Consider the following 24,270-nt stretch of genomic DNA (forward strand, 5'->3'; position numbering starts at 1 on the left):
TTGAATTTTACATACTTCACCAGTGACTGAAGTTTTATTCTAATACAAGTCTGAGATGTTTAACTGAGACAATTTTCTCAAAGTCAAGGAACTTTGACTTTAATGTTTTGCATTAGGGAAGGCTGGTTCCCAAAGAAACCACTTCCTCCTGGAGCCACCTGGCAGTTTGTCCAACAGGCCATGTCAGCTGGCTGGCAGTGGTGATGTGATAGGTGGTGGATTGTCTGATCATGTTTCTGAGCAGAACTGAGAAGAACAGGGATATATAAACCTAGTACCATTAAGCATGACACTTCAGGATAAGCATCCATGTGGGTTTTTTGTATTTTTAATGAGTTAAAATGGTTAACATGCAGCCCCTTTGCCCAGTAAAGCAGTATTGCTGGTTTTGTTTGGAATAAAGATGAACTGCAGACGGCTGAATGAGATGTTTCAAGTAAGGTTTTGTTTAAAGTTGGATAGTCCTTATTCTAGAAACTTTGCCTTGCATTTCCTCTGTTAAGGTTTTGCACTGAACCAATTTTAATACGTTTGACTCGTGTTTGTAGGCTTGTTAGGAACATAATTCAGAACAAAAGAAATGAGAGTAAATGTTACAGTTGCAAAAGAACTGTATTTGTGCCTTCATCTTTGGTTTAAATACTTTGTACTTGTCACTCTGTTGCTCTCTGAAAAAGTTACTTTTATGGCATCTCAATAGCTACACTGTGGCCTAACTTTAAAAATGTTTCAGCAATTTTAGTGCTTCCAGAGGGGAATGGAAACTAGTAAAACTTGGGACTTTTCTGTCATTGCTCTGGAAAACCTAGGAAAAAAACTAGGAATATTAACTTTGAATATCCACCAGTGATTGCTCAACCCTGTAGATTTTCATTGAAGTACATGTGCATCACATTTCAGTATTTTTCTTACTGCTTTCCTGGGCTTGCATCTAGCATGGAGAGGCAAATTATTCTCCTCTGTTCTGTTACTGTTAGATTTCTGACAGCGGTGGGAGCACATTAAATCCCTCAACTCCTCTTGGATTTCTGAAAAACAATGATGATTATTTTAGGGAAGTGCTGACCTACTCTTTTAATAAAGAACTTGTCTTGTATTCCACTTTCCCATTTTTAGAATCATGGTTCATATTGCTCTTGCTTCACAATCATATAACATCCTTGTGGAGAGTACAGCAGTTGCTTACCTGGAAAAGTAATATTAGAAAAGTGTGTATTTTTAGCTGCCTTTTGATGTGATGTAGCAGCTGGAAACAAGGAGGAGGGACAGCATATGGTGATATGACAGCACTACCAGCCACAACCTGGGAACCACTGTTTTGGACTTGAGACCAAAATGTGGGGAAACCATTTCATAGGCTTGATTATGCACATTGTGCCTGGCACTTCAATGATCCACAGACTGTGGCTTTGCTCTTGGTTGTCAAAAGTCTTATTTCAGAGTCCTTCCCATGACTGTACTTGACAAATGTTGTTAATGCATAAAAGAAAAGCAAGTTCTGTGAAGCTTTTTGTGTGTTAATATGCACTAAAAATATATAAAAACAGGCAGTTCCATGGACACATTTCAGAAATAAATAATAAAATATTCCTTTTACGTAAGTGACTAATGGTAAATGTCTAAATGAAAAGATATTCTAACTATGAACAAAATTTCTGCTTTTGCCTTTGTAGTAATCATGTCCACAAGTCAAAGAAGGAATCTAGCAAGTTCAAATTGAGGTATATTCTCAAGACAAGACACAGTGACTCATTTGCTTTTCTGGGTAAGAAAGGTATCTTTATTCTCTTGAGTGTGACAAAAAGTAGTTAACCTTTTAAATTTAACTTTTGAAAAGTACAGTCTGTCAAGCCAATATGCTGGGGGGTTGTGGGTGGAATGTTTTGTTGATTTTTATTTGTTCTTGAAGTTTTTTGGGCATGTGTAGAGAACTTTGCACCCGTCTAACAGTCTTAAGATATTTTAGACTAGTAGTGCAGAGGAAGAGCAATAAAGAGCAGTTTCAGAATAAAAGACACCACTGAATAGCATATGATTGGTTAGAAAAGTAATTCTAAGTTCATTGTCACAAAAATGTGTACATTTTCTAACCTGACTTGCAAAGGGAGTAGAGTTTATATAGTATCTCGTTCTTTTCTCTTCCCAAAAATCTTAAACAGCTCTCTGACTAGGAAGCAAATAAAAAACTTAAAACTTGAGACAAAAGTGTAGAAGTCAACCATATATATATATATTGTGTTGACAGGCTGGCAGCCAGCAAACATGTGCTCCCTCATAGTCAGCATGGATATTCTGAGATACCACAAACAGCTATGATCATTGCAATGACATGATAGGTGTTGTTGGATGCTTCCTGCAAATCTGTATATGGGTCTGACTTTAGTAGTTGATCCTAGCTTGATCCAGACAATCCAGAAAGAAAAACAATTTTTGGATTTTTTATTTTAATCAGGAAGACATTCTTTGCTCATCTCCTTAAAGTCTTTATGTATACATGGAACTTCATGTATACATGGAACTTATGTATACATGTGGCATCTTCTGTGTGTAACATTGGTCTGTGTCTCCCTCCTTAATAACCATGTGAGTGCTGTGCAGATTGCCCTTAGCACTGTGTTGTAAGTAACTTGTGCCAGTAACCATCAGACACTGAAGGCCTGATTTCCCCCTTCTCCCCAGCTCCCTTATCCACATTCAATTCTTAAGGTCTTATTTAGTGTAGTGGATACCTGGCTTGCAGGGTTTGCTGGATCATGTGATGACAGAATGAGAAAGAAAGCTTTTGTTTTTTGTTCCTATCAAAGTCAGGTGTTATACATTCATTGTGTTTCATGTTTCTCTTGTGAGCTCTGACTCTTCCCCAGTCTCAGTGGATTCTGCTATAAAGTTGTAGGCTTAAAAGAATGCTCCTGTTACAATGACTTGCAGCCTGGATCAACAGAGTATCGCCTACTTGTTTATCATCCACTTCATGTCATGAGCCCCCATCCATTCAGTCACCGGTTCAGATTCCTCTCCAGTTAGGAACAGAAAACAGGTGCAGCAACAGAGGAGTGTTGCTGCACAATAATGTGTTTCCAAAGAATAGAACAGTTTCCACAGAGAGTTAAATTAGATGACTGTCCTGGGGTGACTATGATTCTTGTATCCCCAGTTGCCTTGTTTATGTTACATATTAAGTTCTGCACCATTAAGACTGGCTTTGAGAGTGAAGGGGGGGGGGAAGAAGTGTGCAGTGTGTGTTGAGGAAAAACACTGACTGCCCCGCATCCTGCTCCTGGACTGTGGTGTCTGCAGCATGGACAGACAGCGGGACAGAGCTCTCCTTTGCTTTTAGCTAGGTTGTAGCTAGCTGAGGCAGAGAAGTTCCCTGAACTGTTTTCTTCCCTTTTTTCTTGGATCTGTTCAAACCTGCCCTGGACTGAAAACCCAGACAATCCCCAGGAGCTCACGCCTGTGGCCCACCAGGGCCTGGGCCTTGGCACTTTCCACCCCTGAAGGGACTGATAAGAACCTGAGCGAGCTGAGGTTGAAAAAGACTTTTCCGGATTTGCCGTCTCATCGAACAGCGAGAGGTTTTATTGTTTAGTATTACTCAATTTCTGTTAAATAAACAGGTTTTTTTCCACTTTTCTCCAAGGAAATCTTCTCCCAAACCAGTTGAGGGAGGGGCTGCTTGAATTTGTTTCCTGGAGCGACCCCATTTGGTGGTTCTCTCCCAAATTTTCCCTAAATCAGGACAATGACATATTTTAGTCTTTTAAGTTTAGCACTTTTCTCAGAACTTAATTAGATCTAATTTAGCTTAGCATTGCCTGACTTTTTTTAGTACAGAATTAGCCTGTTTCCCTGTGTCCTAGGGCTAATTTTGGCAGTCTTGTTCCAATTATCAAACTCGGTTTCTAAAGATGTAATTTCAGAATACACACTGCTAATGTTTTTATCTTTTTACTGTATCTTCATGATTCACTGTCATTGTGTTTGTCATCTGTGCATCTCCACTGTCATCTCTGGAACTGCTTTCTTTTTAAGTGTTCTTACTAAAGATAGGAAGGCTCCTTGGGCTTTTTCGTTCTTTTATATCTTATGTAATAAAGCCAGACCATTGGCTGGTGGGGGTTTTTTTGGCTGTTTTATATGGCTTATGTTAATGTATCAGAGACTTTATAATTCTAAAATTGTCTTTTAGTGATTGTCTCATCTAATAACGATGAATGGGTTTTTTCCCCCTAAACTTCTATTTTTGTGCTAATTCTTTTAATCTTGCAAAGCTGTTACATGGTGTATCTGGACATTTGCAGTGTACTTGTTGGATTTTACTAACTGCTCTCGTAGTTTGGAGTGACTTTGGACAGTTCTTATTCAGGATTTGTTTTACTGCTGCTTATTGGAAGTTATCAGGGAGTCATACTTAACATATGATTTAAAAAGTCTTCCTAAAATGAAAAATTTTAGACTGTGTATTTCCTATTCATCAAATACAACCATGCAGACCTGTCTACATGCCTACAGAAAAATAGGAGGGCCTACTTGTAAATTAAATGTTTGTAGTTTCTTAAAAACTTTATTTGTGGTGATTTTTCTAAATATTCATTTAGAAAATATTCAAAAATATGCATGTTTTTCTAAATATTAAAATGGTGTTATATATCTTGCTTCCACATAATCCTAGAAAGACTAGGGCATTTTTTAAAACATATTGCATTCAATTAATAATAGTCATCTTGGGTCTTAATTGGTAGCTGAAGATGTATCCTCATGTTTTAAAACTATATTTTTATTTTAATATTTCTTCTCTTGAATTTAGATAACATAATCCATGGATAAAGTGGGAAAGATGTGGAACAATTTCAAATACAGGTGCCAGAATCTCTTTAGTCATGAGGGTGGAAGCCAAAGTGAGAGTATAGTTGTGAACTCCAATAATTGCTCATCTGGTAAAGACAAAGCCATCCAGATAACTGACTTGACTCAACAACCCAGCAGCCCTTTGAGAGAAAACATTGCTTTGCAATTAGGCTTAAGTCCTTCAAAGAATTCAGCAAGGCGGAACCAAAACTGTGTCACAGAAATTCCTCAGATTGTTGAAATAAGCATTGAGAAAGAGAATGACTCGTGTGTCACCACAGGGGCCAGGCTTGCTCGAAGGGACTCTTATTCTCGGCATGCTCCTTGGGGTGGGAAGAAGAAGCATTCCTGCTCTACCAAAACACAGAGCTCCCTGGATACTGAAAAAAGATTTGGTAGAGCACGAAGTGGTTTGCAGAGGAGGGAGAGAAGGTATGGGGTGAGCTCAGTCCATGACATGGATGCAGTATCCAGCAGGACAGTAGGTAGCCGTTCTCTGCGACAGCGTCTCCAAGATACTGTTGGGCTGTGTTTTCCCATGAGAACTTACAGCAAACAGACCAAGCCTCTGTTTTCTAACAAAAGAAAGATCCATCTCTCTGAACTAATGCTTGAGAAATGCCCTTTCCCTGCAGGCTCAGATCTGGCCCAAAAGTGGCATCTGATTAAACAACACACAGCGCCTGTGAGCCCTCATTCAACTTTCTTTGACACATTTGATCCTTCCTTGGTTTCCACAGAAGATGAAGAAGACAGGCTCAGAGAGAGACGTAGACTTAGTATTGAAGAAGGGGTTGATCCCCCTCCCAATGCCCAAATACACACTTTCGAAGCTACAGCACAGGTAAATCCATTGTATAAACTGGGACCAAAGTTAGCCCCTGGTATGACTGAGCTGACTGGGGACAAAACCATAACACCTCCAGGGAACTGTGACTCCGAAGAGGACACAACGACGCTTTGCCTGCAGTCGCGCCGACAGAAGCAGCGTCAGATGTCAGGAGAGAACCACAGCCATATCAGCAGGCAGGGGGCTTGGAAAGTGCATACTCAGATCGATTACATCCACTGCCTCGTGCCAGACTTGCTCCAAATCACAGGTAACCCATGTTACTGGGGCGTCATGGACCGCTACGAAGCAGAAGCACTTCTGGAGGGTAAACCCGAAGGCACTTTTTTGCTCAGGGATTCTGCACAGGAGGACTACCTCTTCTCGGTGAGCTTCCGCCGCTACAACCGCTCGCTGCACGCACGCATTGAGCAGTGGAACCACAACTTCAGCTTTGATGCCCATGACCCCTGTGTGTTCCACTCCTCCACTGTTACGGGGCTTCTGGAACACTACAAGGACCCCAGCTCTTGCATGTTCTTTGAACCATTGCTTACTGTATCTCTGAACAGGACCTTTCCCTTTAGTCTGCAGTATATCTGTCGGGCAGTAATCTGCAGGTGCACTACGTATGATGGAATTGATGACCTTCCTCTACCCTCAATGTTGCAAGACTTTCTAAAGGAGTATCACTATAAACAAAAAGTCAGGGTGCGATGGCTGGAACGGGAACCTATAAAAACAAAGTAAATGAAAATCAAAATAAGCTTCTGGAACATGCTTTTTTTTGTGTATTACAGTTTAACTGCAGCAAGTGCACCGACAACGTCTAGCTTTTCTGCAATATCTTATTTAAGCTGAGTGTTAGTATCCTGTCAGATGCTGCCTGCTGTTAATCAAACTAAGTTGTGATGCCTCTTGGAAACAATGAGCAGACAATTCTGCACGTTTTTCATTAAGGCCTATTGAAAATATTTTTGCTAATTTCTAAATATTTTGTTTCCCTTTTATAGCTGTAGTAATTGGATGAAGAAACTATGAGGCATTTCCCATGAGGCATTCATGTAATGCTGTTAAAGAAAGGCTTTATTGGAGGGGCATTTTTGCTAATATTTGAAGTGTTTTTTTAAAATTCTCTTCTTAAAAACTTTACTCAGAGCAATAATTTAGCTCACAAAAAAGTTTCCAGATATTAGTGAATATTTTCATGTAATGAAGAGCAGTTCATTAGAAGCAGTCCATTAAGAGTTAATGGTGCTTTGATGCTAACAGATGAATCGTGCTTTTCACAGTGTATAAGGTTTCCTAATCATTAAGACTTGAATATGCCTGCTCAGTACTGTAATTCTGTTACAAACACTTGGAGATTTAAGTGGCATTGTTAGCAAAAGTAATACTGTCTCAGACAGTTAAAAATACCTTCCAGTGTGAATTGCTGCTTCTGTGACAGGACACAGAATTAGATTACTGCTGTGAAACATAAGGTTGTGGGTTTTTTCCAAAACAGATTTTGGTGGCCTGACTGCTAGTAAGTTACAATGGAAGGTAATAGTGGCAAGAAAAAAATGTTTTATTATTTAAAGTTGTCTGATATTTTTATGGAGAACATGACAAGTGGTTGAATTATTATAATCAGAGTATAATCTGACATATCTGAAACAAATGTCAGGTTTCAAGGGTACTGGTACACTTTATTTGTAAATATCTTTCCATCTGCGCTTTTAAAAATGTTTTAAAGTAATATGCACTGATGATAGTTTCAACAGATTACTTAGAAACAAGATTCTAACTTCTGTTTGCTTATTTAATTGGAGATGGAACTTAAAGTAGTTCTGTCTTAGATATTTTGCACTAAAATTTTGTTGGAATGCCCTGACCCCTGGTTAATGTTTTTGTACCAATTCTGAGTGCTCCCTAGTTTCTTTACCAGCTGCTACAGTATTTTATTTCTTACTTCTCTAAGGCAGTGACCTGTGTGAGGTAGGAAACATTTTGGCTGCAAGTACAATAAACGTTATTCTTGTATGCTACACTAACCTTTCTATTGATGTATTTTTCTGCTTGCTGTGCCTTGTTCTGGCTTTTTGTGCTAATAAAGTACAGTATGTTCAGTGTTATACTTGTATATCTGCTCTGTTTTTATATATTCATGTAACTTGTAGCAGTTAAATGAATTTTTAATAGGCTTTTCTTAGCATTTAGGATAGGTAATGCACAAGTACTGTGCAGCTGAATACTAGTTGGTCAGCACACCATATTCCTGTTTTTTGTTACAGTAACTTGACAGTGTACACCACTGAATAACATTTCTGTAGTCACTGCAAGGTAATGGACTTGTCTGCAGGCATAGAGCATTTTACAGGTTTTTGTAATGCAAAGGATAAATGTTAAGCAAAAAGTGTTCTAAAACATTATTGATCCCCTGTAATGGTTGCTGAAGGTGTTTCAGCTTGTTATATAAGTAACTGCTAAGGTTGATATTTTGATACTCCCCACTGAGGAATGCTTATTCCTTTAAATTGACAGTACAGCAGTGGCATTTGTTCACTTTTAGGCTATTTTAGTAAATACTTGTACACACAAGCTGGTCAAATGTCCTGTTTTTACCAAAGAATACTGTCAATTTATGTTGGGGTATTTTTTTAGTTAAAAAAAACCACAAAAACTCAAGAGTGGAGAGGTGCAATTTTTGTTCTATCAAATATTTATCCCAAGCTAAGATAAACCAAAGTATTTGACAACTTCATCTGAACCTAAGTAATATATACGTTTATGTTGGCAGAGCCTAAAAGATTTACATCAATGGTGTCGTCATTATTCCTGAACTCACAATGCACCTGAAGAGGAATGATTTAAATAATTTTGTAATGACTGGAACAGCACTACATAAAAGCTCATAATATGAGGGGTTAATCTGAAGCACCAAGAAAGCACTTTAAAACATGTGTTTATATGCTTGTGGAAAGTTTGTGATCCCGTTATGCATTCTTTGTAGTAGGTTACCTTCTTTCATGTGTTAAAAGACTTCAATTGTTAAAATGGAACTTTGTTTAAAATATGTAAATACTAAGTTTGTGTACAACTGTGCTAATGGTCTCTTAAGTTTTGAATTGTGTGTGTGTCATTGGATATGCAATTCTTGATTTAAAATCTGCTCTAAGCATAAAAAGAGGAAAAAGTCACCAGCATGAAACTGCACCTAAGTGTACCTTCACTGTGTCGTTCTCACTGTTCCCTCAGTTGAATCTGAATGCCAGATGAGTTTACTTAAATTCTTGCTTTTAATATTACTGTCATACAGTCAGCCTGCAACCAAGCTTTGTCCTGGTGTAGGGACCTGTTTTCATTTACACCTGTTGCCGTTGCTTGTCATGAATTAGCTGTGACATTGTCAATGTGGTCAGGAATACACATTCATCTAATTTTTAATCATGTGGTGGAATCTTTGGGGAAAAAAAAATGAATAAAAACCCCAAACTCTTCTCTCAGAAAGTTTGCTCTTGCATTGTATAAATAATCTTTATGGAGAGATCTGCTTCCCTAAAACACACAGAAAAGGAATGGTCTATTTCTCTACAACTTTTTTAAAGCTTTGCTTCACTGAAATATACAGAATAATTTGCTAGTGTGGTTATGCTAGAATGAATCGCTTTTTAAATTTTGGTGGACTTGAGTGTTGACTATTCCATTTGCAGTGTATTTCTTAATGAATACATTTTCAGTTCTAAAGGCATTTTAATGCTAGTAGGTGGAGAATGCAAATAGTTGATTTATCATTTGTGTTTCTCATTCCGGTTTCATTTAGAAAATCTTAAACATGTCTTAAAGAGGTACACAAACCACAGCTTTATCTTTTTTTAATTTAACAGTAGGATTCAATGTAAAAAGGTACACTTGTATTATTCCAGTCCACCCAAATCATTTAATTTGGTTACATGACAGATGAGTTTTTGAGCCTCAGTCTTGTCAAGTTTTTTGAGGTGATTCTTGTTTCTGCAGGAAGAGCTATAGAAAGGACTTACCCCATAGGAAGGTTTTGTGTATAAAAGGTATTTTATATCCCTGTGGAATTGGAGAAAGGAAAATATAGTATATTTCGAGTATACAGGTGGGTCTATGAGTTTAGGATTTTTTATCAGTTTTATCAGGTCTATGGTATTTCTCAGTTTTAATTGTATAACTCTTGAAAATACTTGTAAGGCAGGTAGACACTTGTACAGGTAATTTACTTGTCAGAACGGAACTTCTGAAGAAAATAAGTTACAAATTAATGTTTCGCATTTATGTACTTTTATGTGCATTTGAAGACCTGCTGCTTACGAAATGATAGTCCTTATCAGAAGCACAGTGTTGTGAAAAGATGTGTCTATCTGTAGTGTTTGACAATGTGAAGTCAAGCCTTACAGATATCACTCAAATCCTTAAGTCCATATTTAACTTTAAGGTTCTGCACTATTTAGAAACAAGTAAAGATTCTGAATTTCTGTGATAAAAATCCTGTTTGCTCCAGTCTCCATGTATAAGCCAAAATATTTGCAAAATGCTTTAAAGCTTTTCTCTGCTGCAGAATTAAATGTAAGACAGAAGTTGTCATGGTCAGAAGTTGCTGAGTATCAGAGAGATGTATCTGCAGGCATCATAGTTATTTTTTTTCCAAAATTATCGTGAAAGACTATTTAATGGAAAAATATGAACTGAATCTTAGTTGATTCTTTCTAAAAAAGCATTTCTCCATGCAAGACATTTAAAACTCGTATAGAAAATTATGGAAGTGCTTTTTGAGCCTCATTTTGTGAAAGTTCTGTTGTGAAGTGAGCATGTATGTGCCAAACCTTAATCTGCAAGTATCTGGCACATGTATATTTATACGTTAATAAGATGCCTCTAAGCATGTTTACATTCATGGTCTTTTTTGAAGGTACTGAAATATGGTGAACATTAATATATTGGAATTCTAAAAATCCTTTCTGTTTTCTGTCTGTGTATGGCATGCTTTGCAATTAAAAGGACTATTTTGTTTGGATCTTCACCTGCACTTATATATTATGTCCAGTTGATTGGTGTGTTTTTTCCTGCTGTTGTCACACTTACCTAAACAGTTGTCTCTGGACTGTGACCAAAGGAGATTTTTCCTACCTGTTATTTTTAAATAGAAATCAAATCAATTGCTTTTAAATTATTAATTCCTATGTAGTGTGGTGTAACGCTGCTAATTGCTCTCCCTTTTTGCAGTATTGATGTACAGAGAATCATTTAGCTTGACCATGAGTTGTATCTCCTGAATGTAGTTGACTTTAAATGTCTGAATTTTAAGTATTTTTTTAACTGAAAATCCTCCTGATGAGGGCTTTGAAAAGAAAAAGGTTTGATGTTTTTATGTCAAGATACATAGAGTGAATGTTTAGCAATAAGATGAGAATCTCCTGAAGATACTTTTTAGAAGTCTTTCCCTGTCACTGTCTTAAATCAAGACTCTTTAAAAAAGAAAAAACAAAATCCCAACAATCTCTTGATGACTTAAACCTTACAATCATTTAAAAACTGAAAAGAAATTTGGTGCTTTTACTTACTTTACTCACATGTTGCCAGACTGATTTAAGAATAGTTGTTTCAAGAAGCAAATTAAATCTGTTATTTCAATGAAGCATTGCCATTTATGATTTTATAAAATATTACATTTAAAAAAATAGTCTACCAACAGGATGTTAACCTGATACTGTATTTGTTGTTATCAGGGTAACTATTGTGTGTATGCTTTTTAAACTGACTAAGTGTTCACTTTGTGAATTTGCATTAAGGCCACAGCTGTTACCAGCAAGGTTCCCTAGGGCCAATGAATTTATGAGCTGAAGCTCCTGGTGCTTGACCCCTTTTTGTCTTCAGTAGGAAAAGAAGTGTATGACTGTATGATACAGGTGGTGTTACAAATTTCCATGTTAAGCACACAGCTACACTGACAAGCAGAAACTTATCTGAACTTGCTTGTCTGGAGAAAAACAACCTCTCTGCCTTCTCAGCAGGAGCTGTAACTTGGTGGCACGTTGGCAAAGAGGAATCAGAAATAGGTTTTACTCTTCCCTGAGCAGCTGTTAAACTGAACATGGGGTGTGTGCTTCCTTTGCAATAGGGTATCTGAACTCCTTAGAGCCCTGAGAATTTTAATAGTGTTTGGAAGATACAGAAGCACTTGGTTGCTTTGTCACTTCTTGCTTTTGTTGTAGTTTTGCAAAAGCTTGAAGAGATATATTTATTAAAATTGAATCTATGTAGTTACCAACTGTATAAGCACTACTTTGTAATTTCTTTACAGAGATATCAAATTCCTACACAATTATATTTAAACTGTTTTGGGAAAATGAATAATGACACTGTAGGCACAAATTAATTCAGATTGCACTATAAACTTTCTTACCAGAAGCCTTCATTCTTTACAAAGAACTATGCGATCCCTACACAGAAACTGTAGCTTTGGTGGTGCGCTATTTGGTAGATGTCCAAAAAAGCGGCATCCAGACGGTCCCTGGACCTTTTCTGACATTCCAGTTGAAGGGGCCTGGCAGGCCTGCTGGGCACTCGAGGAGTTGGCTGGCAAGCACACCATGCCAAGTGTCACCCAATGCCAGCACCTTGTGTGACTGTGCTGGTTTAGGTTGCCCCAGTTTAGATGTTTTTTAACTCACTGCAGCTTAAATGTTTCTCCACCCTGCCTAATTTGTCTTTGTTATATGGTTGCCAAACTGTCTTGCATCTTAATGGAGTAAGAAAATTCATGTGATTTATGGCTATCCAACCAGTGTATTAAGTAATAGATGGCTCTGTCTTAATAAACGGGGTATAAACTGCCATATTGTTTTCTTTTTATATTTGTTTGAGAGCAAAAAGTTGTGGGTTTAATGAGTTTATTTTAAGTCCATGCTATAAATACATAGTTTTACAAAATATTTAGTTGCACATGTCAAGAAAGATAAGTAGTTAATCAGTAACCCAGAGTCCTTTTCTGTTTCATCTAAAATACTTGAGCAAAGAGATCCTCAGACTGATAGTTTTTGTCTTCAGAAGTTTTATCACTCTTTGAAATTCATCAATTAGTTTAGTGAGTTTTCACTTAAATCACTTAAAAGTGCTCTTCTCTCCAGCTGTGGGCTACAGACATGGTTTTGTGACAAACATATCTTCTAGAGCACAGCCCCCATGAGCACAAACTAAGGAACAGATGTCGATGTCATCCCGTAAACTGAGAGTGTATCTCCTCTGTGCCTGATGGGAGCTGCTTTGAAAGCAAATTAGTGCAAGCCCTATAGCTAATTATGAAAACTGAGCAAAATGCTGGTGGTGAGCAGTTACAGCAGAGCACAGCAACAACCATGTCACAAGCTGAAGAAGTGGGCTGCACTGCGGAGCTATTTTGGGCTTCTAAATTTGTTAATTATGTATTTTCTAGACCACTGCTCCTAAAAATACATTTAGTCTAGGCTCCATTGGAGTATTTATATCTCATCACTGGTAAACTAATAGAAAACTGAAACCCTGAAAACAAACCATGTGTTTTTGGCTGTTTTATATAGAGATTGCCCTTGTAGATTTAGCTTCAGTGGTACATGGAGAAGGCTACATGTCTTAAACTCACCTGAAATAAATCCATAATTAATTAAGAAATGAAAGTTATGGAAATTGATTAGCCTGTTGAAGTGGTGGGTTTGAAATACTAAGCTCTAATTCTGTAAAACTTATGACAGATATCCTAATATTACATTAAGTATTTTATGTATTTAGCTAAGGAAAATACAGACACAATATTTCATAAGGGTTTCAAAACACCAGGTGTTCTGAAGCTAAAGTTCCTAAAATCACTATCTTCTGCACCACTTTCCAAGGGAAGGGAATTTTAGGAGTCTCTTAGAAAGCTATTGTGTTGTGACTTGGCATGTATCTAGAAGAGAACATGCCATTATATAGAATAAATGTAGGAGGGGCCTTGCAAAGAACATGTCCGTTATACCAGCACAAGTTATGCAGAGTGGAATGTGTTCCTGTAGGGTTTTTCTTGGGCTTCTAAGTGTCCAATAAGCATTTATTTGGTTACCTAAATTGAATGCAAGTACTCTAAGCACAGTAGATTGCTGAAAGTGACATTGATGCCACCGAACACAGGACCTGGACAAACGAATCCATAAGAAAGGTTTTTCTTGTCACTTCACCTCTGAAGCAGCTGGTGGTGTGAGGAACATTAGTGTGGTTTCACATCTGAGCTTCCCAACATCTGATAGCTTGGGTGTGGACGAAATAATGTTGGCATGACCTACTTGTGAGACTGTTTTCAGTTCACTATCCCATCAGGTGTTGTGGGGCATCTGGGAAGTAAAGGTTATAAACCTTTAGTAGGGGTTTTCACAGCTTCTCCTAAAAAGTTACCAATTGCTATTTACAGGGTTTCTAAATCTCAGAATAGCATTAGTTGTAGCTCTCATCTTTACTTTAGTAGGAATACATAAATTTATCTTGATTTCAAGAGTGGGACAGAGACTTCACAAGGCCACAAAGAACTGCTTGGAATCAGACTGGCTGGACAATGGAGTAAACGGGATGTATTGCTGCTCAGGTTTCACCTTCGTGGGAGAAGAACAATGATACGTGATTAATCTGTGAAACGCTTTGTGGTCTAGTGAGGAGCATCATGCATGTTACACTCTCCCTTCAGCAAGCAGTAGACTGAGGTAGGTGTGTGTATTTGCACTTCAGTGTTTTTGCTCAAGGATGACTGATGTGACCTACATGATATGCAGGTGTGCAATGGTGTGGACTGAGTCCCATATGCCCTTTACGGCCTAACCTGGCCTTTGTTAAGCCATAGTTTGGGTTTTCCCACATAAAGTGGCATTTGCTCCTTAGAAGCTCCAGTGTGGAGACACTAGCTTTCGCCTCCTCGCTTTTGTAATTTTATTTTTTGTGTCCAGTCTGATGAGGCTGATAAACCTACAAGCAGTGTGCAAGGAGAATTTCTTTGAATGAGCTGAGGAATTTCTGAGATTGTTATAATTCTGTACTACAGAAGTGCCCTGTTTTATTTATATACCATTTGTCTTCAGTTTCAACATGTGCCGAGAGAAAAAAATACAGACTTTCCCTTCAAGTGGTTGCTTGTATAACCATTCATACTATGGGCATGTGAACACCTTGGTACTTCAGCCAAAAACTTTTCTGCCTTAGCAGGCCTCATGACAATGCTCTCCTTCCCTCCACCCCCAGGCTGGCACACATGTTGTGTACTTATGGTTGGAATATGCTTTCATCCTTGTTCTTCTAAATGTCCATTTGAGCCTGAGCTATCCAGCTTTTCTTTTAAACTGCAGGTTTGCTTTCCTGACTTTATGGGCATGGCTTTGCATGAAGGCTTTGGCTTAAACTGTGTCAGATGTGGTGGAGCCAATGCTGACCATCAGTCTGGTGAGTGCTGCCAGTCTTTATGCTGTTCAGGAAAAAGCCAGCAGGAAACATTCTGTGAGGAGGGTTTTAACTCAAGTGTTTGCAAGAAACAGCAACAGCTTCAGCTTTATTTTTTTTAAATGATTTTAGCTTCATCTTGACTCCATACGCTGGGTCAGCTCAACTAGATTTTTGTTTGCTTTGTTTGTTTTGCTGCTACATTGGAGGGTAAAAGAAAAGAAGGGGAAGAGTGCTTATAAATAGTTCCAGCACAAACTTCGAAAGAAGTTTCCAAGTCTGGTATCTGTGTCACTTTAAGACCTCCTTAAATTCTCAGGTGTCTGGTATCTCTGGCTGGAATTTAAGACTGGCACCAGCTCCAGAGATACAGTTGTCCAGAGAGGTTGAGCACTGTCCTGAAGCACTACTTGGCTGCAGCTCTTGGTGAATGCCTTGGAAGTCACTTTCCAGCACGTCATCACTTGCTGCTTCACAGGCACTGGTGCCCTCCAGAGCTTGCCCTGGGTCCTGCTTTTTGGCAGTTTTAACTTTTTCACAAAGGTTCTATGTCTAATCCTTATGCTCTCCTCCCAGGACCAGTACTACCCCGTGAAGCAGCCTAAGATGGTCTGAAGCTATGAATGTGGCCCAATCTTCCTTTGCTTCCTTGGGGGTACCTATTGTATCTGGAAAGAGAGGAGTTTAGGTGAAAGAGTTGATCCCCATTTCAGACCAGCCAGAGGATGGATCTAGTGGCCAAACTTGCTTTCCATGTCCTGTGGTTAGAGAGCTTTTACTACCCTCCTTTAGCCAAAAGTCTTGGGTTTACAGGAGAGACTCTGACTTGGCTCATGCCTGAGTAAGCTTACAGACCAAATCCCTCCATCCTAACAGGGCCATTTCCGGCATTCTTATCATGTGCAAGGTAAGAGATTGTGCCCATATGCCTTGGTTAATGGAACAGGGCTCTCCTCAGGCTGCCTTTTCCTGGACTACAAAGATAATGTCTGCACCTGTATCATGAGCGATTTGCACTCTGAGCAGTGAGCTGCCTTCAGTTTTGTGTAAGGAGAATTTCTGCAGTATAATTGCCCCCCTCAGAGTGTTTCAAAGTGTTCCTCTTGTTTTCTCAAGACACTGTCTAGTCTTACTATGGCCATTTTAGCTTGACTCAGTAATAGCTAATAATTTGTTGTGGTACAGCTGGTTTTGCCAAAAATAACTAAGCAATTAACTAATCAGTAACAATCAAGTAGACACTGATCAACCCTATGCTTCAGACTTTCTCACAGACTTTTAAATCAGCATCTCCACTCAAAGCTCTATTCATTGCCCTTAGTCATATGGTCCTCAATGTTAAATCATGACTTTGCTCTTCTGTCGGGAGATAACCCTAATTAACAGCAGCAATGAATGCTTAAGCCAAGTAATTAGATTCTCTCCTTCAAGTTTAGTCATCACTTCTCTGTAGGGACATGTTCTTCCCTTCTGGCACACTGACATCTGAGCTTCTTAGTGAAAAGTTTGTTTGTAGCTGTCTTTGCTGCTCAAACACTGTTTTTCTCCTCCATCCTGCAATGGTTAGAAACCCTATGGATTTAGAAACATTTCCTTTCATTCTCATTTAATTTTCATCTCAATATGTTATTTTAAAACCTCTTTCCTTAGTGAATATTTAAACTGGATTCAACATATATGAAGATCAGATGGCTGAGCCCATAGCAACCATTCTGCTGGCTGTCAAATTGATGACAAGGGTGAGAAATGCAAACCCTTCTAACTGGCCCTCCCTGCACTGTTTCTCTCTTGACAAAATTGCCTTCTGCACTTGCTTTACTGTTTTATCTAAGTTTTGTTTGTGCTCATTACAGTTTTTCCAAAAAAAAAAACAACTAGGAATGTTTTTCCACATGTAAGTCCAGGTCTCAGCTCTTTTATCTAAAGGTTGTGGAACCGAAGAGCTGTTTGTGACACCACCTATAATGAAAGTGAGTGGATGACAATATTAAAGGTGGTCAGAATGCCACTCAGCAAAGCTTGGACTACTCTGGTGAACTGGGTGATGGAAGCAGCTACCTGGAAGTGTGGTTGCATCTTTACCAAGGAGCGTGCTGATGTAAGGGCTTCCAGGAATGGTAAGCTTTCAGCAGAACAGTGCCCTGCTTCCCTCTTCCCTAGGGACTGCAAAATTCTGCACCTTATCATTTATTCAGATTCCAGGGATAGCAGGGTTGTTTACCAAATGGAGAGTCTGTGGAAATGGATGTTGCTCCTGTAAAATGATGTTGTGACCTTGTGTATTGTGAATATGTGTTTTAACTGATATATGCTTTCTATGGTTAACTATCTGAAAAATTTTAAGCTTATTGAAATTGTACTTTGGGAGGATGTTTCTTTGTGCCAAGCCAATCTCTTTGCATGGATGAGGAAAAGACTAAAAAACTTCAGGCAAATGCCTTCACATAAAGGTTTTTGAGCTAATAAGTAAATATGCAAAAGAAGTTTAAAACTTTCTTACAATGTGTTTATGTATAGAATGACCTTCCAAAGCTATATTTTCATTTTACAGCTTACTTAACTTGTGCATATGTATCCCTGTCATATCCCCACCTAGAACTTACTGTGCAGTTGTTGGTCAGCATAGACATTAGGTGAAAGGTAGAAGGTGTACTTATCATGTGTGTGGTGGGTTATATCATGTGGGTGGTGGGTTATAGAATCATGGAATATGATTGAGTATGAAGTGCTGAGTTGGAAGTGACCCTTCAGAATCATTGCATCGCAGCTACTGTTTAGGTCAACAGGTTTTGGAATCCAGGTTAAAAATGACAGGGCTGGGATTCCTCCTGTGTGAGATCCAGACCTGGATCAGCACATCACCTGTGATTTTCTGTAAGTGAACTTGTAGATCTACAAATACAGAATTTGAAGCTGCAGGTTTTAATAATTTATGTGTTTTGTCTTGATTCAATTGGTTTATTCTACACTGATTAAATGCTGTTCTGTGAGATGAGAAATTAGTATGAGTTTACAAAAAAATGGGCACTTAAGGGAAAATTGTGAGGGGCTTTGAGCTGGTAGACTCAGAAACAATGGACTGGGTTAGGCAACACTGCCTGTGTGGTGGGGGGCTGGGAAGTATTCATGGAATACCTTGTGGAATGCACCCCCCAGCCCTAGCTCCCCACTGCAGCTTTTGAGCTGTGTGTTCAAATGTTGTTTGCATGGAAGCTGCAACATGGGGAAGGTGGCCACAGATAGTGCAGGCTCACGTCTTTCCTCAAAATGTCCCACAGCATGACTGTGAGGCTACAGCTGCTCCAGTGGACCCTCTCTGTAAAGGCCATGGCCTTCCAGGAACACAGCTGTGCTTTGTTCCATGTTGGCATTAGGTCATTACTCCAAATAAGAGATTTCTTGTTGTGTATTTGTGGAAAGAAAGTTTGAGTCTCCTTTATTCCTTGCTTACTGCATCTGGCTTGGGATTCAGTGCTGTTTGGTGGCCTGTTTCACTGCCTGTGTGCTCACTCTCTGTCATATTACCACGTTGTGTGTGGGCTGACTCACCTCACTCTTTGTCCTCAGCAACCAGTCTGGGAGAGTGTTCCAGTGTTACCTATTGTTCCCAGGCTTCCCATATATATATTAACAGACAAACTCTTTTAGGATGAGACGTGTGGTCATCCTGAAGCATGTGTGCCAAAAGCAGTCCTACATGGCCATGGCAAAACCCTTACACTCAATTCATGTTGTGGAAATATTGAGATGGCCAAAGGTTCAGCGTGCTGACTTCCAGCAAGGGAAACCAGCTGCAGGGACATCACAGGTAACTGTCCATTGTACAAATATCCCAATATTTGGTGTATCAGGACACACCCCAAAGAGTTTTGATCACAATCCCAGCAATTGCTTGTGCAACAGAAAGGCTCTTCAACTTCTCAGATATGATTAAGATGGGCTGTGTGAACAAGGAGTGTGATGATTCACTTACACGTGTTGTCAGTTGAACAAAGTCCTGTGTGTCTGTGTGCCTTGTGTGTATAATTGTAAATTAAAATGTAGACATATTTAAAAACTAACTTGTTTTTTGGATTTTTTGTTTGTTTGTTTGAAGATGGCATGGAGACGAACTGTAAGTAATTCACTGTCTTTTCTTTCCTATTGCGGTTGTTGAGATTTAAATAGACCAGACCTGCTGTTCTGATGATGATGCATAGTCATTGGCATTCCTGGATGTTTTTGTGTTTGTTTTGTGTATTTTTTTTTAAATTTGTTTGTTTTAAATTCTATTTTGTTAAGATTTATGTAGAATTTACTTAGCCTGAAACTGTTAGATGGATACATAGGAGAAAACCTGTAGAAACGGTTCTTTTAATATTTCAAACTAGTATACATTATGACATTAACGTTTTACACTGCAAATTGGGACATACCCACATTCCCATTCATAATGGGACTACTCATTTTGGGATAGACTCTCTTATTTATACCAATTTATTATATGAAACAGTAATGTCCCTTAATGGCAACAGCTGAAAGGTCTATCATGTGTCAAGAGATACATTAAAACTAGTGAGAGTACTGTAGAGTTCTGAGCTATAGAACATAAAGAAAAGTCTATTAAACAAAGAATTTTTCTGTTATCAGAGCTAGAGATAATGGTCAGAATATGTATCATATTTACATTATATTTTGCTTGTGATAATGAAGGAAGTCAGACTAATCTATCATTTGTTACTTCTGAGTACAAAAATCCTCAATAATGTGTTTTTCTAATTTGAGAGGTTTTTTTAAAAATTAAAATTTAAACAATCTGCATTATTTGCAGAGTTTTAAAGTCTCTCCTGAAGCCAGAGAGGCCTGAAAATATGGAATTTATCACATAAAAATTATTTGTCTCTAGGCTTGATACCTTAAGGAGCAGAATCTGACAGATGAAACTAAAAGATACTCTTAGAGATTGGCTGAATGCTTTGAAGTAGAGGAGAAAATATTCTGTTAAGTGGGGAGGTAAGCAGACATGTTGTGCTGGTGTAGGATTTCCATTGGCCCTCTTATGGTGGCTACATGAGCTAAATGCTGTCAACAGCTTTCTTCTGTTTACTGAATTCAGAGATAACTCAAATCCACAAATACCCAAGTTTCTTTGAGAAACTTTAACAGGCACTGGGGACTGCTGAATGCGTGCAGACTTTAGTGCTCCAGCAAAGTCAGTCTGTTACCGTGATGCTCTGGGGAACTTGCCTCCCCTTGGTGCCTTGGTAACAAAAAGCTCCAAGTTTTCTTTGCTTGTTGGCTGTGTGGTTCTAGCAGGGTATAATCTGGACAAATATGATAGGGGAAAAAGGCCCAGATTGTACCTAGCCAAATTTTTGGGCTGGTAGAAGAAGTAGTAAGCCTTCCAAAGAGATCATTTCACTATCAGAGAATACTGGAAAGCATCATATACACACAACTGTTATTTAAGGCTATTCCTCCTTGCCACACCTCAGTTTAACTATTTAAAACTGCTAAACCCCAAAATGTTGGGGCAGTTACCACTAGACAAGAAGCAATGCAGCTTAGCTGGCCCAAGGACATCAGATGCAATTGTTCCTTGCTCTTAATCCTCTCCCTTGATACCTCCTCTGAAATGATAGTTCCATCTGATCCATGGAGTAGGTGTGGGACAGTTTTCTTCTCTGTACTGTGTCTGCTGTAAGCCTCTGAGTGATCATTCTGCCACAAAGGTTTCATGCCAGCCCCATCCAAGGAGTTCCCAGATGCATGTCAGGAAAAAAGTCAAGCACAAGACTTTGCTTCACTGCTTTCAATGTCGTAGGAGCCTTGAGCCATGGTTGCTGTCAAAGGTTCTCTTGGCTTGATTTAGAAATTTACTTCAACAGTTGTTTTTTTGCTGCTTCCCAACTTCTGTACGTTAATTTTATTCTTCAGGAAATTGTAATGCTATCAGTAAGTTTTGTTCCCCCTTTAAATTAGAAAGGAGGAGGTAGATGACATCAGGGCTTCACATCACAGGTCCAAATCTTGCCCTGACAGTGAACGTCTTAAAGTTGCATCTACAACACACATGTGATTCATGGCTGATGAATTTTATAGTACAGACTTTTAATATTGGAACTGAAATTTGTGAAAACCCATAATTTCCCTTTCAGTTGAACATGTACAGCTGTTGCAAACACTACTGCATGCTGGTACCAAAAAATACCACATTTTTATTCTACAGTTTGAACGCGAAATAATTGTGGTTTCTCAGATCCCACTTTGAAGCAGCAGGTTTTTATAGCTGGCTGACTTTAATAAATGTAATTGTATATGCTCCAGCTGTGCAATGGGCACCATGAGTCACTGTCCATCCCTTGGGTTCAAACTGCTCTTACAGAGATGATTCTACAATACTTCTGAGTATCTTCTGCTACATTATTGGGAAGTCCCCTTCTGGTCAGACATGTTGTTGTGGCCAGACAACACAACTATGTTGTGGCCATTTTAGATGTTTTCCTGGAGTTTGCATAGGCATATACTACATTGAAGGCTCCCAGGTCAGAGCTGGGAGCAGAGGAGCAGGCTGTCCCCAAGGAGCAGTGGCCTGGCCAGGGATGGGCATATATGGTGATCTCATCCCAGAGCATAGCAGACAAGAGCGTGTGGGCTACTGTGTTTGTTACCAGTGTCATCCTGGACCTTCTCCTGAGGGCACATGCTAGCCTGGGGAGCCTTCCACTGTTGCTGCTCACTGCCTTGTGCCTCTTTTCTCTGCTTCTTTTTGCTGTCACTTCAGCATTTTTCTTAGTAGATTAATTTGCTATAAACATCAACCAAGAAATCCAGGAACTTGTCCACTTTGTCAGAAGTTTAAATGCTCTTGTATCACATTGTTATAAATCATACCAGGCTCTATGAATTCCTTTTCATCTGAAAAACTCAGATCAGTTTATTAAATAGCTCAGTGTTGTCTGGTGTGGCTGTAAAAAATAAAGAAACTGAGGCAGAAAAGTGACATTCATGTCATCTTGCTGAGTGGACTGTAGAAGAGAGGTGGGTAAGGAGTTTACTCACTTCCAGCTCTCTTCACAACAGCTTTTGCCATGCTGCAAATAAAGTTGAAATACTTAAATATTTTTAAAATACCTTTAAAATAATTAAAATAAATGCCTTCCTATTTCATACATTCCTGCCCACATAGCATATTTACATATTACATGTAGCTGGAAGGTATAATTAGAGATTCCTGTTCAGGCACCTGACTCATAACACCTTTAGCTTGCTACCATAAATAGGCATGTTCAGCTGAGACTGCTCGTGATGTGGTGCCTCAGCCTGTGCATAGAAGGCAACCTCTGCTACTGATCTCTAGGGCAGATTTCAAAATCAGACTTCTTTTCCATAGCAAAAGGCCGTTTGACTCATTCCTATAAGATGTTTGCACAGGCTTTGGCCGTGAGCCTGGTCCTCAGCCTACTGCTGGTCTCATCAGGTGGGGTGAAGGTTGCCTTCAAGTCAAAGCAGCCATGAGACATCCTCTAAGTGAAGTGTCGTGAGACACAGGGGATCTGTCTGTGTCAGCTTTTCTGGAGGCCAGCTACTCGTGGTCTGCTCTGAGAGGTGCTTGGTGGCAAAGCACTGGCTCTTTGCGTATCAACTAGCCATACTGAGAAATCAGGCACTTGGGTATGATTTCTTTATGTGCTGAGCATGCAGGAGATGGGGAGAGAGCTGTTTGAAGGTGGCTCAAGGAGCTGGGTCTGTAAATGCACTCTGTAGTGCTACTACTGCCTGTAGTTTGAACTTACAAATACAGGACTTTGTCCAAGAAATGTCTAATCTCCCTTGCCTAAGATGGGAACATGGCTGAGGTGCTGTGTGGGTTATCTGATACTTTGGGAGGTCTTTGATTGTTATGTGTGTATTTTACCAACTGAGTGGGATGGCTTTCCAGCAGGATCAGACTTGGGTAAATCCACTGTGCAGCCATGAGCAATATCCGGAGTAAGACTTACCAAAAATTTTAGAATACCCTTAGCAGTAGCAGGTTACATGGACTATAGCATATATGTACCCTGGATTTCCAGTTTCCTAGTAAGCCTGAGTGGATTTATTGTATAGGGGTTTCAGTCACTCCTGGACACACCCTGAGGTCCTGGGAAAACATGGAACAATAGCTCTGAGTGGGAAAAAGACACACTCAGCATTCTCTAGAAAAAATTATAGCTGGCCCATAAGTCGACTCCTGCATCTGCATTAGTTACAATGCCAGTCCCATACACTTTTCTGGATGGTGTGAAATTGTATAGTTCAAGAAATCTGATCCAGTCCGTAAAGAAATGTTTACTGTGGACTCTTAAGAGATTATCAGCAGTCCTGGAAGGTTGCTGAGCTTGATGTCTCTCAATTGACAGAATGAATCCACATAGGATGCAGAACAGGATGTGGTTTCTCAAGCAGAACAGTGATATTCTTGAAGGAGCTACAGGCAGAGGGAATCTTAATTTTAGTTATCGAACACAGAAACATTTATCTGTGTTGTGGTTTTAAAGAAGTAACTAAAAAAATTACTAGAAAACTTACTTATTTCTTGCTATGAGATATGGATTAGAACAAGAACAAAACAGGCGTAAAACTTAAAAGGAATAAAGGAAGTTTATTAACAAACTACAAGAATAACAAAACCAGAATAAAACTTCCAGAAAACCCCTTTTTCTCTCACTACACAACCATTCTCTTGTTTACATGACAACATAGAGACAAAAAACTTTGGAACTTTGGTGTTTAAAACAGTCCCAATTCTTGCTAGAGTCTTTTCATTGGTCTTTGTAGAGAAACAGAAGTCTTCTTCTGCTAATCTATGGAGTTTCTCACAAGAAAACTATTTTTGTTATAGCTTTCTACTTTTCTGATGCCAGCTGCCCGGAAATCCTGTCATCATTTCACTCCTCCCATTTCACATCACTCTGAGGTGTGTATGGGTCAATGAGTCTAGGGATGTCATTTTTAAGGATGAGTTATTCAAAGGCAAAAGTTCTCTTCATCTGTCTCTGTGAGCTTCCCTGGAAACAAATTTTCTCTTTGCTTCAAGCAACCCCAAATCTTTGACTATTACTTCTTCCCCTCTGTTCCAGCACCTCACTGTATCACAACTACTTTACTTTTTGCTCAAAATTCACACTTTG

At 39.0% G+C, this 24,270-nt stretch overlaps 1 protein-coding gene across 9 annotated transcripts in view; it reads left to right on the top strand.

Annotated features, from left to right (window-relative positions):
* Positions 1 to 24,270, top strand: part of SOCS5 (suppressor of cytokine signaling 5) — an 82,244-nt gene that overhangs the window by 24,408 nt on the left and 33,566 nt on the right. For 4 of the 9 annotated variants that reach the window (XM_015621353.3, XM_015621349.3, XM_015621350.3 and 1 more), the window contains 2 exons: positions 1,674 to 1,765; positions 4,808 to 12,522. The exons of 1 other annotated variant lie outside the window; for it this stretch is intronic. In XM_015621353.3, coding sequence (XP_015476839.1) covers positions 4,820 to 6,427 — 1,608 coding nt within the window. In that variant the 5' untranslated portion in view covers positions 1,674 to 1,765; positions 4,808 to 4,819 and the 3' untranslated portion in view covers positions 6,428 to 12,522. Of the gene's footprint in view, positions 1 to 1,673; positions 1,766 to 4,807; positions 12,523 to 14,187; positions 14,392 to 15,027; positions 20,111 to 24,018; positions 24,057 to 24,270 lie in introns of those variants that run through there. 4 more of the 9 variants (XR_004496806.1, XR_001520355.3, XM_015621354.3 and 1 more) reach the window with 4 other exon arrangements.

This window comes from Parus major, chromosome 3 (assembly GCF_001522545.3).
Source record: "Parus major isolate Abel chromosome 3, Parus_major1.1, whole genome shotgun sequence".
Lineage (NCBI taxonomy): Eukaryota > Metazoa > Chordata > Aves > Passeriformes > Paridae > Parus > Parus major.